At 33.5% G+C, this 19,487-nt stretch overlaps 1 protein-coding gene and 1 pseudogene across 9 annotated transcripts in view; both read left to right on the top strand.

Moving 5' to 3' along the window:
• The window catches only part of LOC139775322 (uncharacterized), a 68,239-nt gene that overhangs the window by 22,541 nt on the left and 26,211 nt on the right, over nucleotides 1-19,487 (top strand). Inside the window, exon 5 of one of the 9 annotated variants that reach the window (XM_071711243.1) lies at nucleotides 9,702-12,069. The exons of 5 other annotated variants lie outside the window; for them this stretch is intronic. In XM_071711243.1, coding sequence (XP_071567344.1) covers nucleotides 9,702-10,902 — 1,201 coding nt within the window. In that variant the 3' untranslated portion in view covers nucleotides 10,903-12,069. Of the gene's footprint in view, nucleotides 1-417; nucleotides 2,401-3,929; nucleotides 5,888-6,416; nucleotides 8,107-9,701; nucleotides 12,070-19,487 lie in introns of those variants that run through there. 3 more of the 9 variants (XM_071711241.1, XM_071711244.1, XM_071711238.1) reach the window with 3 other exon arrangements.
• On the top strand, nucleotides 15,103-19,150 carry LOC139775323 (uncharacterized; annotated as a pseudogene).

The raw sequence follows: 19,487 nt of genomic DNA, 5'->3' as shown, positions 1-19,487 counted from the left end.
CATCGTTTATTTTGTAGACAAATTGCAGTATATAAAACTGTAATTAATTTTTTATGAGTTGGGTATTTTCTTCCATTATGTATTATTGTAATAAATAAAAATGCTACTCTCAGAATTATGACTACCAAAAGCTATTTCATCATGTCGTTTTTTCACATTTCTAGTGTCTCTATTCTTACATATATACGTACATAATGTAAGACGATTCTGATATATCTTATTTTTTGATCAAAATATCTAATTTATCACATAATGATAATATAATTGATAAAGCTGCAAGTTTGCGCAAGTTCAGTAATTTTACTTACAGGAGTAGAAATAATTTGCTAGACAACGAGACCAGACAATGAAAGAAAGATCGTCGCGATGTAACAAGGATATTCGATACTGATATCCCTCTGAATTTTTCTATTTCAGGTACAACCAGCTACCGTTTTCTGAAGACTATTACCCGATGTTCCCTAAACTTGAACTGGCGAAGAAGAATGACGTACCCGCGAAGTCCCCATCGAAGTGTCCAGAAGCAGCGGATGCGACTGACGAGACAGCAGTTTCAACAAACTCTGAACAAGACAACATAAAGCAGGAAATAAACATTGAGGATGACGAGGAAGATCTTCCTTTGGCGTATCACTGTAAGCTTTGCGGCGTCTTCTTTGCTTCGCAATCCTTGTTGGACACTCATGAGATCGAGCATAGAGGTAAGCGGAAGAACACGTGTGCCCAATGTGGTCGGGTCTTCAGAACCGGTATCAGCCTCCGCAAGCACATGAAGATAATGCATTTGGTACGTAAAAGCGGTCGCAGAGGCAACTCTTCAGGAGTGACTGGCCGTACCGCATCATTGAAGAAGGTGAAGAAAGAGAAGTCCGAGTTGGAGTTTCTCTGCAAGACTTGTAACAAGGTTTTTCGGCACAAGAGTAACTACCAGAAGCATTTGTTGCGTCACACAGTAGGTGATCTCCCCTGCAAGCATTGCCCCAAGAAATTTCGATTGTTTCGCGACTTAACGAGGCACGAGAAAACGCATTTCCTACCGAGTTACATGTGCAAGGAGTGCGATTACGAGACCACTGTTCTGGCGGCTCTGAGCATCCACATGACGCGACACATGGATAAAGCGGATCTACCGTTCAAGTGCAATGAATGCGACAAGCGTTTCCGGAAGAAACTCGATCTTCAGGAGCATTATAACATTCACTCGGGCGAAAAGCCGTTTGTCTGTCAGCTCTGCAACAACGCCTTCTACCTGAGACGACAGCTCTCCGCGCACTGCAGACGCACGCATCCCGAGTTGAAGGCCAACAAAGTGACCAGCACCGCCTGCGACATTTGCGGCCGCGTACTTGCCACGAAGAGGTCGCTCTTCCGACATAAGGAGAGCCACAATCCGACGAAGCTGTATCTCTGCGATTACTGCGGAAAGAGTCTCAGTAGTGCTGAACACTTGAAGAAGCACAGACGAATTCATACCGGGGAAAAACCTTATGTTTGCGATATCTGCGGAAAGGGTTTCACCGACTCGGAAAATCTGAGAATGCATAGGAGAGTGCACACGGGAGAGAAGCCATACAAATGCGACCAGTGCCCGAAAGCGTTCTCGCAGAGGTCGACGTTGACGATTCATAAACGCGGACACACCGGGGAACGGCCATACGTCTGCCAGATATGCCATCGTGGATTCTCTTGCCAGGGCAACTTGACGGCCCATCAGAAGTCTACGTGTGTCTAAGAACTTTGACGTTAAACAACTTGTTCTGTGAATGACTTGAAACTTCTCGTTAATGATTCAAATGATTACACGTCGATTGAGCACATTTAACGATAAGAACAGTGCGATAATACGTGCTTACGCGTTGTTACCTATGTATTGTAACAGCGGGACAGACAGAAACTGTGAGATAATTCTTTTGAATTATTATAGATTATATATCTACCACTACGTTGATGTTGGACAACGTCGACGAAGCGTCATACTCGCGATGTTGATCCCGATACTTCTCGATAAATCTCTATGATATCTTTTGTACACTGGTAACGTTTGCGTAAACCGTGCGGCGCTCAAAAGACAAGTTTACGCGCGATATTTGACCGTTCGGTTCTTTATGAATTATACGGCTACGTTTGTACTACCGTGCTCAAAGTGTTCCGTTACGAATATTGTTGTTCTATTTTTTCAGTGTAGATAAGGATAACTTGTAAGCCGGACAATGCCAATGTTGTTGAAAGACAATTCGTTTGTTCTTCTCATTTTTTTCTCTTTTCTTTTCTAGAGTTTCTTTTTGCAGGCGAGACTTCAAGTTTGTTCGAAGGTGGATAAATGCATCGACAAATTTATGTTAATTGTCATTTAATGATATTCGTTATTATACGTTTAATAAAATAACTCGTACATCAAAAGGTGTTTGTGACTACGTAACTATCTTTGTCGATTAAATTTGTTCCTTGATCTTGAAGCGAGGGAGCTTTTTCCAATATCCATAAAAATTGCCAAATTTGTCCTCGGGTATATCCTGGTAAGAAACTTCGGATGATCAAGAGGAAGTATCAATGAATGTCTTGGCGATGTGACTGCGTTTAATATGCTGAAAAGTTACTATTTTTGCTTACAGAATTCTCGAGGTCGGAGAGTTGATAGGACAAGGTATCAAGATCGAGCGTAGCGAAGAAAAATCTGAGGGGTACCATACGCAGACAGAGATAGATTCGACGGTCGAAGACTTGGTAATCAAAAAGGAGGAGGAGGAGCCTTTTAACGCGGCATATAGCGAGAATTTCAAAAATACTTTAATTAATGCCGAAAAACGAAAAGATAGAAGTGAGCGTGCGAGGTACGAATGTTCTGTATGCCATGTGACTTTCACTCGGAACGGAAGGTACAAGCAGCACATGGTGAAGCACAGCGACGAACGTCCGTACAAGTGTACGGCTTGCGAGAAAAGATTTAAACGCATGTCGGAGATGAACAATCATATGCAGATTCACACTGGCGTCACGTATACTTGCGACTTGTGTGGCTTGATCTCGAGGAATATAGTTTCGTTGAGGGTCCACGTGCGACGGGTGCACAAGCGCGACTTTCGACACCGTTGCGAACAGTGCGGCAAGGAATTCATATCGAAATACGATTTCGAAGATCACAAGACGAGGCACCTGGACGCCAAAACCTTTGTTTGTGATGACTGCGGCAATGCTTACCTGCAGAAATCATACCTGGTCTCACACAAGCGCGTACACGGGGCGCAGACGTTCCTGTGTGCCCAATGCGGCAAGAAGTTCGCGACGAATCATGCACGAAGCAACATGAACGTGTACACACCGGCGAGCGGCCGTACCAATGCAAATCATGCCTGAAAGCTTTCAAGAGGGTTCAGGCTCTCAGGGTGCACAAGCTCATTCATACGGGCGATAAACCATACGAATGCGATATCTGCGGACAAACTTTCACGCAAAGTAGCAGCATGAAAAAGCATCGTCGCAGACATCCCGACATTAGTATTCATCCGCCGCCGTCACCGTAGCTTAGTCAACTTGAATTAATCTGAAAGCCGAATTAGTAGCTGGGTACGATATACTTATGAATTCGTTGGAATGGCGATTGCTAAAATAATTATTTATCTTGAATGTGTACAGATACTGTAGTCGATATTAAAAAAAAAAAAAAAATGTAAATACTTAAGAAATATTATAAGTGAAACGAAGCTTATAATTTTGTTTCTATCCTTACACTCTTAAATATTAGTCGCTTCATCTTTGCAAGAATTGTAAAATTGTGTAATACCAATAATACGAATTATATCAGCCAAATGATCTTACTAGTGTACTACTGAATATTACTACTGATTATTGAAGACTCTTGATTATTACACAATTGTGGTAGACGTTGCATGTTTTGTGTTTATACTGATTGAAATTAATGGATGTTTCAGGGGACGGTGGACCACAGTGCGGGATGGTGATATATATCGAAAAGTGATTGTAATGCATGATGGCGTGGTACAGACTACTGCTAAAAAAAGTGTGAGAAAACGCTGTAGCCCAGCAAAAGGGAATAGAAAAAAAAGAATGCGACAACGAAATAAGAAATATTTTAGCAGAGAAGAACTTTGTGCAGACAAAGAAGTAGACGAAGAATTATTGAATAAAGAAGAAATTAAAGAGGAAATTAAGGAAGAAATTAAAGAAGAAATTAAATCTGTAGAAATGTCGCCAACTGAAGATACTTCACAAAACGAAGAGAACAAAGATGTGGATCAGGTATTGGATGAAGTGCGGACCGCGTGTCCGTTTTGCTTGAAGCACTTTGACCATGAGAAACTTCTGAAGAGACATATCGTAGCGAGTCATCAGAAAAGAGCGTATAAATGTGACAAATGTCGTGCATCTTGTCACACCAAGCAAAACTTGGAAAAGCATCGTAAGAGTCACAGTGATGATTACTTCTTCGAGTGCGACATATGTCACTTGAAGTACAAACGTCAGATAACGCTGAAGCAACATCAAGTACGAGCGCATAGTGATGTTGCTGCTGAGTTTATTTGCGATTCCTGCGGCCAGTCGTTTAAGGTGAAAGTGGATCTTCTTGTGCACATCAAGAGAAAGCACAGCACCGACATTCACATATGCCGATATTGCGGGAAATCCGTGACGGATCTTCACAGCCACGAATGGAAGCATAAGAAGCGAGCCGAGATGGCCAGCTTAAAATTCTCGTGTCATCTGTGTATCAAGAAATTCCAGAACCAAACTCGTCTTGACAATCATTTGTTGTTGCACAAACAGGGTTACAAATGCACTGAGTGTAGTGTTATTGTCACTTCATCGAGACAACTGGAGTATCATAAGAATCGGGTACACAAACCGGGCACGACTTGCCTGATTTGTAAGAAAGTATTTGTGTCGAGGGGTAATAAATTCTATCAACATGTTCTTACGCACGCCGGTATTAGGCCGTATAATTGCGATATTTGCGGTGAAGACTTTACTCAACGATCCAGTCTCTTTCGGCACCGAAAAAATCATCCCGGTCCTCTTCCGCCTTACACGTCACAAGTTCCCATCGCCGGTTTAGCTAAAAATGTTTTACAAAAACTCTTGAAACTATAATGAATGGTTTATACATCGTTATCTATACAAAAGGCATTCTTAATCTACAGATTTATAGTAACAGTTTTGGAAAACATACTTCTAAAAAAATATGTGCCGGTAGTTTGTGAGAATATAAAAATATTTGAAGATATTAATTTGTTTTTATATTCTTACATTCTTGCTATAACACAATATTTGATAATTATGCAGAAAGAGGACATATATGAGGTTGCCCTTTTTCTGTATAATTACCCAGTATTTTTTCTTCTATATATTATATGTCATAATTAATTAAAAACTTCCATTGATGATTTTTTTCTTTGTGCGACAAATGTTTACTTTTATTTTTAGTTTAATTTTGTTTTTTGATAAATGTGAAAAGTGTTTTAATCTAAAGATATGTCCTATTATAACACGTATGCAAAAAAAAAGATCAACTCGAAATTAAGCAAAGGATATGTATATGAAATGGATAACAATTGCGATATACAACTTGACATGTTCTTACGGCGACAGTCTATAGACCTACAAAAGACTGATTTGTTTATAGCAATAGATTGTAAAACTATTACTTTCAATTATTTAAATTATCTCAGATATATATAAATATTTCTCTTATGAGCACAAAGTATAAGTATTTAGTATTACTGAATATTTATTTGGAATGGCTAAAATGTATATGTGATAATAATGCTTCATTAGTAATGAAGTATATATAAGCATACATAATTCCGAATTACATTATTTGGATATCATTGTTTGTAACTATACAGACGCTAATAAATCAAAAAAGATTGTACTTTTGCAAGATTCTTTTTAATATAATTATTAAATAAAGTATTACGAGCATATTAATATTGTGTGCATCGCAACTTAGTTGTATAAGATTTATGTGTGACATTACGTAATAGTTGACTTTATTTTGCGTTAAAAAATATTTACTACATTTTTTTTACAACTCTTGAAGTAAGTTTATCTTATTTTTATGTTTGATTATGAAGTTTTTCGTATTACTGAAATAATATTAACGAACATTTATTTCAGACTGATTGCACCTTTGGATATAATGGAATACAAGTGCGTGTAAAAATTTATAACAAAAAATATTGATGATTAAAATGTTCATAATTTTCTATATAATATTTGTATGAAAAATTTCTAAGTAATGGATGAAATTGATGGTGGCGGTCGCAATGTAATAATATTGAGATTTATCTTTTTACAGTGGCCAAGGATGTCTCTTATATTCAGTTACTTGGCTATTTGATTATATGTTTAAAATACAGTATTGATACTTTATACGCTGACACGATTTATCCCTGTTTCAGGGAAAAGCCTATCATCATCAGGCAGAAAGGAGCGCAATATCGAAAAGGACCTCCCCGTTTTGTCTCCATTTTGTTGGGTACATGGAAATCTGTCCAAAGTGAACATAATTCTACAAAAACAAGTGGAAAACTTAAACCCGTTACAATACAGTGTCGAAGTATAAATAGATCGATTAAAGTAGATTTGCCATTAGATTCGCAGAATTCGTCCGTAAAAACTACCAAGGACACCAATAATTCAATTCAGAAGGTTCGATCTTTGTTGAACATGAAATCGCCGCAAGTCTCCGGTTCTTTAAATTTACATAAAGAAACTACCGAGGTAGACGAAGTCATGGAAGAGATAAGAAATACGTGTCCATTTTGCGACAAGCATTTTGATAATGCAAAGAAGGTTGAGCGACATGTGAGATACGTGCATCGTAAACCATATCGATGCGACAAGTGTAAAAGAGCTTGTTACACACCAAGGGCATTAGAGGAACACAAAAGAATACACCGGCCGGACTATTACTTCGAGTGCGAGATCTGTCATGTGAAATACAAAAGTGGAGACGGCCTGAAAAGACACTACGTTCGCACCCATAGCGATCACGAGCCGAGATTCGTTTGTGAGCATTGTGGTCGCAGTTATAAACTGAAGATCGATCTGACGCACCATATGAAGAGAACCCACGTGTTGGAACTGCAAATCTGCCGTTTCTGCGGCAAGAAGGTCAAGGATGTCAAGGGCCACGAATGGCGGCATCAGAAGCGAAATCGCGAAATCAAGTATGAATATCCATGTCACTTGTGCCGCAAGAAGTTCCACCACAGAAGCAGACTGGACAATCATTTGATGTTGCATAAAAAAGGTTTCAAGTGCGAGGTTTGTGGCAAGGAGTACAGCGGTACTCGCGAACTCATGAGCCACAAACGTTTCAAGCACGGCCAGACAAACATCTCCACTTGTATTCTGTGCCATAAAACGTTCCTGTCCACTAGCAATTTCTATCAGCATGTGCTCACCCATGCCAGCATACGGCCATACAAGTGCGACATCTGCGAGAAGGACTTCACGCAACGCTCCAGTCTGCTAAGGCATAGAAAGCATCATCCTGGACCACTGCCGCCATTATTATCGTCGCATCCGCAGATAGCTGAGCTCGCCAGAAATTACCTTGAAAAGTTTCAAAGTGATCACATCGATAAGACTTCCATATTGGATGCGTGATCCAATCCAAAGGACTGTGAAATGGTCTTATTTGACTATCTTAGTGGAGTTTTTAAGGAATGTATAAAATGTCCATATTACAATAGAATATATGATTCATATGTATAAGTTTTTAATTGTACCTTGTGTACAAGAAAATTACATGACGATATCAATTGTACTTTTATCTTTTTAAGAGAAAAGACTGGTGATTATTTATGCATATTTATAAAAAATATTTATCTATCCTTATATTGTTTGATATATGTTTTCGTGTACGTTAATTGAAGTGTTACTGTATTAGAAAAAAATCACTTTATTTTTGTGTATACGATTTGTGCAAAACGGCGAACATTAGAAATATTCAGTGAGAATTTCTGTTTTATGTGAATATTATTAAATTATAAAGTTGATGAAAATTTGTGACAAGTGTGTGTACACATGATTTAATAAGTATACAAAGTATAAATAAAATCATATATTAAATTTTGTATTTAATTATACTTGAATAATTATTGAAATTATATTTGAAAACACAACATTTTTGTTAATTTAAGTTATAATTTTTATTTAAATAGATTATTGCCGTAAAATAAACTATAGAATTCTATCATTTTGTAAAAAGAAATATAGAGCAACTATATAAGATATATTCGAATATAATTGAATCTGTTTAATAAATACAATTTAAACTGTTTTATAACGAGTTTAACGTAGTTATATTGATCATAGAACATATTTACGATTTGCAAGTAACATTTCTGTTTAAAATGCCATAGATTTTTGCTGTATAGCTTTTTTATAAGCTTTACTTTTCTAAATTTTTAATATTTTGTACTAAAAGTATTACATTTTTGAATAAATCTCGAAAAATTAATTTTTTTTAATAATTTCAAAAATTTTATATAAGCATGAGAATATTTTGTATGAAAAAGAATTCTCTCTATATTTTATATATATGAATTATTAAATGATTGTTATAATAATCGTAATTTCTTCAATGTAGCGATATATTTATATAAATTATATTTTCTTTTAATGATTAATTTTATCAATGTTTCAGGTGTCAACGGATGTGAGATAGTTGTATATATCGAAAATTAAGCATCTCATGTTACAAAGAGAGTTCAAAGTGAGACTAAAATTTTAGCAAGCGATTAACTAAAAGAATTATATACATAATATAATATGTCTATATAAAATATTAAGTCGTATCGAAGAATATTTTGTTGAAGAGCAAGAATTAAACTTCAAGAAGTTCTCGTATGAAAGTCGATTAACCGACCAAATTGATCGAATATTAGACTATTCACTAATATGCACTTAGCAGTTTTTGAGCTTATCACCATTGACGAATTTATTGTCTCTGAGATCATGAGACACTTGAAATTCCTCGAGAGAATGCACTCGCAAAAGTGCAAAATTATCCGTTTATCCGACATATTATATTATCCGAAAAAGCTTGTGATGCAGACACAGTTGAACGATCGTTTACTGATCTTCCATTATCAGAATTGTGTTTAAAAGATCTGATAGAGTGTCGCAAATGGAATCTTAACATGGAATGAATATAAAGCAAAATTACTTCATCTCCACCCGCAAATATCGACTCGTATTGTAACATGAGTTTTACGCAGCGATTATATCTCTATTTTTATAATGCATGATTAACAACAATATATATTCAATTTTAGTTGTACACAAGAAAATGGATTTTTTAATAGAAATTAAATGCATTAAATAGTCTAAATAAATATTATATGTATTATACGTCACATATAAAGTTTATTTATGTATTAATGTAATAATTGCGTTTTTTTTATGTAAGTTAGTCTAACTAAGGTTAGTTAACTTATTTATTTATTATTATAAATAAATTCTAAATTTATTAGAATAATAAGAAATACTTGCCTATAAGAAAATATCTGTGAGCAGTGGAGAAAAGTTATTTTTGTGAAATTCAGCTCTGTTTCTTCTTTACCGAAACTTTTAGCTGAAGTTGCACCAATGCATGCTCGCGTGCAACCAGCACGATTATATCCCTATTATACTAACGAATAAAAATCGACTGACAATTTTTATAATTTTTTTAGGTGCAATCAACTAGATCCACTCTCGTCAACTTTTCTGATAGTAAAACTGGAAGACGATTATTTTCGCATCCCAAAGTCATTGAGCGTGTTTATGATGAAAGAACCGCCACCCACCGAGGAAAATAGTTCCAAAACCGAGTCAAAAGAAGATGAAGCAAAAGAGAAGGATAATCGCGTCGAGAAGGATAAAAATCGGATTGAGACCAGGAAGAGAAATAAAACCGTCATCGACGATTCAGACGATTTGGATGATTTGGATGATTTGGATGACGCTCCGTTGGATTTCAGGAAACGGCGCAAAGAAAAACTGTCGAAAACGCGATCCGGCAAGCACTCGACTAGTCCAAAGAAGAAGTCGCATATCTGTGAGATCTGTTACATTACGTTTGACCGCAAGAGCAAACTCACTAGTCACATGTTCAAGCACAGCAACTCACGGCCGCACAAGTGCACGATCTGCTCCAAGGGCTTCAAGACCGGTGCGTATCTTTCTAGGCATATGGAGATTCACGACGAGCCCGCGCAGCTTCACGCGTGCACCCTGTGCGACTTCAAGGCGCGCACGAAGCCGTATCTGAAGATACATTATATTCGCAAGCATACCGAGGACTACAACTATAGCTGCGAACAGTGCGGCAAGATGTTCAAGGTGCAGTCCGACTACACGACACACATGAAGGACCACGACACGGAGTCCTGCGTTTGCGACATATGCGGCACGTCCTATCCCAGCAAGAGCTCCTTGTACTTCCACAAGCATTACAAGCACAAGACGAAGGTTAAGGAGTTTGAGTGTCAGATTTGCAGGAAGCGCTTTAAAACCCAGAAGAATCTCGACAGTCACGCTGAGCTGCACAAGATGAAGTACGTCTGCGAGCAATGCGGTATGGAGTTCAAATTCAAGTACGGTCTCACGAAGCATCTCAGGACGCACTCGGGCGAGAAGTCGTATCTCTGCGCGATATGTGGCAAGACCTTCGGCTGCCTCAGCTCGCAAAAGATTCATCTGCTTACCCACGTCGGTGAGCGACCTTACATCTGCGACATCTGCGGCCAGAGCTTCACCCAGCGGTCGCCGATGATGCTGCACCGGAAGAAGCATCCTGGCGGAAGAAGCATTCCGCCGCCGCCGCCCATCAAAATTACAAATCTCCTGCACGGCGTGCAAGACAAAATTGTTGTGAAAAAAAGTGCCAAGTGACTCGCGTGTATATGCGACGGATAAACATGTGAAATGAAGAGAGTGATCTTTTGTGGTACGGATAACTTTTTTATATCTTTCTAATATATATAATCTGAAAACGCGTGATGTGCAAATAGATGATTTTTGATTATTATCTCAGTGGCGATACATTTGTAATGTAACGCAGTTTGGACAATCCCGCCTACACCACAGGCGATAAAGCAACAACATATACTATTATCTTGTGACGTGTAGATTCTCCGAAATTGGAGGATTTATTTCTCGAAAGTACATGCTTCTATGTCGATCTTATGTTCAAATGCATTAGAACATTTACTCGAGAACAAGTTATGAATTAATACTATATTACAGTTTATCATGTTCACGATTAAGTTCCAAAACTCTGCAATCAAGTATTTATTTATTCTCTGATAGATTTCGAATATTTAAAGATTATAAATTATCTCATGAGATCACAAAATTATTCTGTTATTTTTTTTCTTCAAACTTTAACATACTCACGTTATGACCTACAATAAATCTGTTGGCGATGTAAATAGAGTATATAGAAGTGATGCCTGTATTAATCTAATATTAGATACCTACAGTTTATTTTCGATGTTCCGCTTCATCTTGGATTTGTTTATCATGTAATTACATTTCACTTTTATATCAAAGTCTTCCAATCTTGTTTATGTAATAGAGTTGATTGAAAAATATATCACCATCTTTGCAACATTAAGTTCAATGATATTTCTTGAAATACGGTAATACCTACGGTAATATCTACCATAATACGGTAATATCTACCATAATATCTTGTATATTCTAGTTTTGGTATTTTGGCTAAGAACGTGATATATTTTTATTAACATAAACTTTACATTTCATGGAATAAGAATTTTACTTTTTATCCACAATTTGAAGGAATATGTTATAATCTTCTCATTTAATAAATTATCCGCAATTAATTCAAATTTTTGATAGTAAGAATATAATTTAATCAGTTTTTTGAACTGTAAATTTGTTTTGAAGAAGATATCGAAAATATGATTTTCTTCAAGAATAATCCTCGCCATGCTCGCTTTTGATAGCGAACTTCTGTTTACTGTATGGGATGATGCAATGTACAGTATAAAATTGATGTAAGATATTAAATAAATACATATGTTTTTAGTAAATGGATATATATGGACACTTTCCATGATACGTGACATGTAATCTACTTCCACGAAGTTGCACATTGATTCCTTTTCTTAAAAAGACATTTTAGATATAATGGAAAGTATAAAGCACAATAACACATAATATAGTATTGATTAACTGGATGATTGCAGTTTCGATAGGAGAGAACAACTCTTTTGCTGTGAAGGATGTTTTTAAAAACATTTAAAAGTATTTAAAAAATAATTATTAAAAAATATTTTTATGTATCAGATAAGTTACACTAATATGAGAGACAAATTTTTTTTTATAATTGCAAAACAGATATAAAATACATTAATATATATATATATATATATATATATATATATATATATATATAACAGAGTTAATGTTTCATAAATTTTGTATATAATAATAGTAAAGCAGCTTAAAACTTTAGGGGAAATATCATATTCATATATTAGTACAAGATAGATATATATTTTTAAATAAAACAGTATGTGGAAAAATGAGACAAATGTGACACACAATGTATTTTCGGTTATATTCACATAATAAAGATTATTTAAATATAATACAATGAAAATTGTAAAGATGTTCGTAGCATGAAGAAAATATATTTTTAATAATAATTTGTGCGGTTTTATATTGCGTATGTTTAATGTTTTTGACATTTGTGCACTTGTTCTTTATATATTTAATGAAGGCATAATGTTTAACGGAATATACAAAAATGTTTTTTTACAGTAATAGACAGCATGTATCTATATATGTAAAAATATGTATTTTGCGCCAAACTAATTTATTTTTCTTACTTTTAGGTCTGAGCCATGTGATCCTCTTCAACAAAATTACCTTGTGATTAAAAACGATCAACAATATTACCTTGTGCCAATACAAGATTCTTGTTTTGTCAAAAATGAAGGTAAAAGTGAGATTGTAGAACCACCATGTCCTTCGCCGAAAGTAAAAGTGGAGGTTGCTGACGAATCTATGGAGGAGCCTGAAGAAATATACAAAGATGTAAAAGACGAATTGAATTTAGCATCAGAAATACATAATGAAAATTTGAAATACACGTGCCCTTATTGTTGGCTAAAATTTGACAAAAATTGCAATCTGAGAGATCATGTGATGGTTCACAGCAATGTTTATCTACACGAGTGTTTAATTTGTGGTATACGCCTAGAAACTAAAACATTGCTTACATCTCATGTGTCGTTACATGAAAGCGGTATGGAATTATTTCATTGTACGGACTGCGACTTTAAATCGACAAAAGCTTCGAGTGTCACGTGCCATCAGGTAAAATGGCATTCTAATGTCTACAAATGTCAATTCTGTTTCGAATTATTCCAAAACAAAGTGGTATTCCTGCAACATATGGAGCTTCATAATGCAGTTACAGTTTGCGACGTGTGTAATCAAGTGTGTGAGGATAATTGTCATCTTACGCAACACAAGCGTAAACATCAGGATGATAAAAGTTATATTCACAAACAGTTGCAACGTGAAGATGAGTGTCAAAATGATGAAAAACAAGCGAATATAAAGAAATGTAAGCTTGAAAAATTTGATCTACAAGAACGTTTCAACAGATTGAATTGGAATTTGAGTTTACCGACAGAGAAAAAGTTTTTCAAGTGTTCTCAATGCAAATGGAGTTTTAGGACGATGAGCTTACTCAACAAACATACGAAACGGCATTCACGAAATTATAAGTGCAACGAATGCGATGCAGTATTTAAATATAAAGCTTCTTTTCTTAAACATAAATATAAGCATGAGGCTGGGGATGACGATGAAGATGAGTATGAGGATGAAGATGAGGATTAGTATTAGTTACCTATCTGGGATCTGTCAGTTTTTTATAATATTTTGGGTAATACTCTCATACATTTTTTTTTTCAATCTTATTCATAAGTACAAACGTAAAGATGAGTATTGATTATATAGAGCTTAAATCTATTAATGTATTATTATTTTAGATCTCACATTTAAATCTAATTTATATCTAATTCTTGGAAGACTAATATTTGGAGGGTGGTGGTTTTAGATTTTTTTCGAGAACAGAATAGATTTTGCAACCATCCATCAAAATTCGCTTCTGTAAACTATTGCGTTCTTTCTCAGACTGATGTACACACTCTCCTAATGTAGAACGTATATTGAACTAGATATGAAACATTTTTTATATAGAATTTGTAATGTGATAAACGATATGAATTTGTTAATGTTAACTTTCATAAAAAGTACACAAGGATTACACAAAATAAGATTTCATTTTCTGAATTTTATTCTGAATCTTAATATTTTTAATATTACTTAATATTACTTGTTTCTAATTTTGCACTTTTTTGTTTAATGTATTTTAATTGCAATTTGATCAAATGCAATTAAATTATTTTATTTTATATTACATATTTTTAGAAAAATCTTGTTTTATTTTTAAATTTAATTCTTTAATATACATATATTGTCAACATTAATTGTCTGTCTCTTTCTCTTTTTTCTGTTTGTGGCTGCATATTAATTTTTATAAAAATTTCATTATATGTCAAAAATAAAGATTGAATATACAACGTATATATGATAACGTAAGGTCACTCAATTTTATTGTATGTTATTTTGTTTTTACTGCATACATGAAATAAAATTGAGTTATCTGTATGTTATAATATATCCTATATATTTCTTACAGTTGTTGTTGAGCAGTTAAATATATAGAATAATTCTTTTTGTAGATATTCATCTATAGAAAGCTCTTAGGTAAATTTACAAACAAATTGTTAAATTAATAATAATAAGAGAAATAGGATCGTAACAATATACAGTCAATTAGAATCAAAAGCCATGCGATCCAAGCCTAGGTCTTTGACGGCCTTTATGTTAGTTCTGTATATATATATATCTATATATATACATATAATTTTTCCAACAAACTGCGCGCCGATTATTTGTCGGACTTTAAAACACAGTTATTGTTAGAATTAAAACCCTTCCCTCCCCGGAATTAAATTTCGATTTAATTCCGGGGAGGGAAGGGTTTTAATTCTAACAATAACTGTGTTTTAAAGTCCGACAAATAATCGGCGCGCAGTTTGTTGGAAAAATTATATGTATATATATATATATATATATATACAGAAACTAACATAAAGGCCGTCAAAGACCTAGGCTTGGATCGCATGGCTTTTGATTCTAATTGACTGTTAAATTAATAATATTTTTATTTTCACAAAAATTTCCAAAAAGCTCAATCAGACATTACATTAAATAGTTAATGTTTATACATGAATTATATGTATATTAGAAAGATCAAATAATTTTAAATAATTCTATATATGTATAAATAGTTATGTATGTATGCAACTAATTGGTATTCTTGTTACATGCAATGGCTACTGATATTGGAAATAAGGCAAGATATGTATATTTAATATTATTAATTAGCACACATTTTCGTTTACTTTTTTAAAAAGGAATATGTAATTTTTATTAATACACCGAAGCTGAAGCAAATGTATGTAAAATCAAATATGTAAAGTGTAAAGCATACAGTACATACATGTATTAAAACTCCTGTGGGTATTCGCCGCAGCGGGTAAATAACATTTAAACTATTTATAATTTAAAAAAAACATGTTATGATAGCTTTTATATATAAAAGCAATAATAAGCTATATTAAATAATCTGTGAAGAATGTGTGATCTGTATGTATGCTCTTTTTATGATGTACATAATGTTCCCATATCATTTTTTATTTATGAAACATAGTTAAGTTTTAATATCCAATGTTAAAGAACACATTTTAAAGAATACACGTTAAAGAATATTGATGTATAAGTTGAAAAGTAAAGAACGTTTTTAATACATGTTTTTGTTTTGTTCACTCAAAGATGCAGTAAGCTGCCTATAGATCTTGATATATATTATTTGTGTATGTAGTATTTTAACATTATGAATTAATATTATCGAAACACATCTGATATTATCAAAATACGTACGTATTTTAGCTATTTAGATTGCGATCGACAAACAAAATGATAAAAAAAGCCACATTCTACTAAGGAGCAACATGATATTAAAGAAAAGAGTTGAACGACCATTTATAAAAGAAATTTAATTTTACGGCAGAAGCTGCCGTAAAATCTCGAAACTCAAGCAGAAGAAAGAATATCTTGCGATTTCTGCAAGATTAATTTTCAACATAAAGGAATTTGAATACAGGAAGACTTGTTTACATATGTATATGACAAGACTTTCACAAGCTTGATTAAGCTAAAGATATTTTCTGATGCACTCGAAAATTCGCTTGATATATCTGACGATTTGCGAGTAAAGCAACGTCCAATCCTATCGCTTCTTGAACGAAAGAACATTCAGATGTCAGAAAAAAATCTCACCATTTGCATCTATTAATAATAAGAGTAAATAATATAAAAAGTTCTGTTATAACCAGGGAACTAATAAATTTAACTAAGTTCATGCAAAAATAGCTGTTTTGTTATACAATATATTTATGTATTTTTAGACATAAGTGCACTGCAAATTGTTTTATAGTGCAATTATATAATTATGTTTTTATTATTAAACAGAAATTTTTGTGAAATAATATGTGATGAAGAAATTATAAATGATTGTTACAGTATTCAAGCATTAGACGAATGTGGCTGTGTACTGACAAGTATATGACAGATATAAAAAAAATGTGACGCACTCTTGCACACACACAGTTTAGAAAATATCCTTTTCAAAATAATTCTAATTATATGTGACATTTTTATGTATATGTTTATGTACTAATATACTATAATTATTAAATATATAATTAGAATAATTATTCTAAATGATATAGTTTTTAAACTTATTTATATAAGCGCATCACACATTTTTACAATGTTATACATATAACCCCAGTTTCATTTTTTAAAATATGCTTAAATATATAAAAAAACATCGCGTTTTGAAAAAAAATGTTTCAAAAGTTGTTTGGTTTTGAAGAGCATACGAAGTGATAGTCAGTTTGATTTTCCGTGACAATTCCCATCAAGATCACATGAAGATTACATTGAAATTTTTTAATAAAAACTCTAATTTTTTATTGTAGATTCTTGAAGCTGACGACAAAACCTTTTCAAATCTATCAAATCTATCAACCCTAAAAAGGGCTGATATAATGTTAATATATAGCGTGGATGTGTTTCATTTAATTAATAAAGTGTTCGAAGGTTGCACCATAACTTATAATTTTAACTCTGTATATAACGCTAATGCTTTATGTCTCCCTCAAAACCGAACTTTTGTTCAAAATTCTTTTTTTTAACGCAATGTTTCTTATATATTTAAACATATTTTTGAAAATGGGACACTATATGTGTATATATAACATACAATTTATTTCTTTTATTACTAGAAATAAATTTTATTAAATAATTAAATTGTTCTTTTTCTATTAAATGCAAAATATATAAAAATATTAAACAAAATATTTTTGTGTATTTAACTCCGTATATGGATGCGCGCATATGTTTTATTTTAATGCAATACAGAATATTCAATTATCTAAGAAAATTTACTTGTAATGATTAGTAAATTAAATTGTATTTTTAAAAATTTTTTTTTAAGTAATGGGTATAATTAAAACATATATGTATATGTATTTGCTTATAATTATATGAATATAATTCTAATTATATAATTGGAAAGATTTCTAATAGTGTTCATTATATTGATTTTATGTAATTCATGTTTTAGGAAATCTGTTGCCGCAGGTGAAATTTCATGTAAATTTATTTTTGAAAAAAGATTGATGTCAATAGTAAAGCAGAATCTGAAAGCGTTAGAGATAAGAAGATGGGTTGTTAAATATTCACTGATTTAGTAAAATTGTTAAGAAATGTAATAAAAAGAGAAGTGGCAGAAGACAACAACGAATTGCTCAGTGAAGTTATCATCAACAACAGATTGTCTCACATCAACGAAGCGCACATAATAGAAGATGCCCAGTGATCATAATGTCTCAAATCGGCAAATCAGACGTCTTAAAGACGTCACATCATTAGACGTCTTGAAAACATCTAAATGACGTTTTTAAGACGTTATATCCCAAATTTGAGACGTGCGTGTTGTCTGGGTGTGTCTTTACAAGAAACTCGCTAACTGAGATTTATATGTGCGGTATCTGTCAAATAGTGTTCGAGCAAAAGAGCAAAATATTGCGCCATATCACGAATAAAGTTTCTATCGCAACCCTTCAGTGCACAATTTGCGGCAAGGGTAGTAGCAGCAAGCGATTTGAAGATACACCGACTTAACCATCAGGATATGAATGTCAGTTGATTGCGTTGATTTGCAGCAAGTGCGATTATCGTGGCAAAACGAAGAACAATTTAAAAGCACACTACATCAAGTGGCACATCGACGAGTACAAATTTGTTTGCGAATAGATGGAATGGGACCTCAAATTCCACCTCAGCACTTATAACGGTTCTCAGCACATGTACGATATTAACGGGAGATTCTACACGAGTAATTATTCCTTTTACAATCACAGGAAAGTGGCAAATTTAAACGAGTACAAGTTTCACTGCGGCGGTGCAAGAAACTTCTGACGCAGAAGAATCTTGACAGCAATGTGCACGATTTGCAAGACTTACGACTGTAGAGTATGGGGCAAAGCGTTTATCTCGAAAATATATTTAATCAATCACATAACGCATACAAGCATCGAACCGTACATTTATAGGAAGCATTCAGATGCGCACTCATCGTCACCACTTGTGCCTCTTGGAAAAAAAGTAACTTTAACAAAAGTAAATCAGGATTCCAAGAAAACATATCTTATAAGATATTAAAATAACTTGTGAGATGGTTGTTATACATATACTACACAATTATAAGATCTTTGTAGAATCGTGATACAAAAGATCTATGTGTGAAGAGCTGTTCTATTTAACATAATTTAACATTACTCGTTAAAAGTAATGTGATCTTTTATGTGATGATCTATGTACATATGTATGTTTTAATTTTAACCATGTAAAGTTATTTTACTTGTAATGATGTATTTAATTTTGTAATAAATTAATAAATGTACTTGTTTCGGTATTATACAAGAAAAAATATGAGCTGATAAGTTAAGATGGAACTTAAACTAATAATATACATGTTTGCCACGAAGTGATTATATTTATTAAGAGGTGTATTGTATTAAGTTATCCGAAATTTATTTTATATAATTTTTTACAACTTCTTATTTATACCATAGACATTTTTCTTTACATAACATAAGCAGATTTGAATCGTTAGAATCAATTTTAATAAAATGATATTCTTTTAATTCCGAAGGAAAAAAAACGTAATGAACAATTTCGATTCGAGTCAGAAAGATGAATGAATTGGCGACTTTTGCGAATCATACAATAGTTCCACG

This window comes from Temnothorax nylanderi, unplaced genomic scaffold (genome assembly GCF_030848795.1).
Source record: "Temnothorax nylanderi isolate EJ_2023f unplaced genomic scaffold, tnyl_v1.0 TNYL_tig0096_pilon, whole genome shotgun sequence".
Classification (NCBI taxonomy): domain Eukaryota; kingdom Metazoa; phylum Arthropoda; class Insecta; order Hymenoptera; family Formicidae; genus Temnothorax; species Temnothorax nylanderi.
The sequence above is the reverse complement of the archived record's forward strand: the minus strand, read 5'-3'. Positions and strand labels throughout refer to the sequence as shown.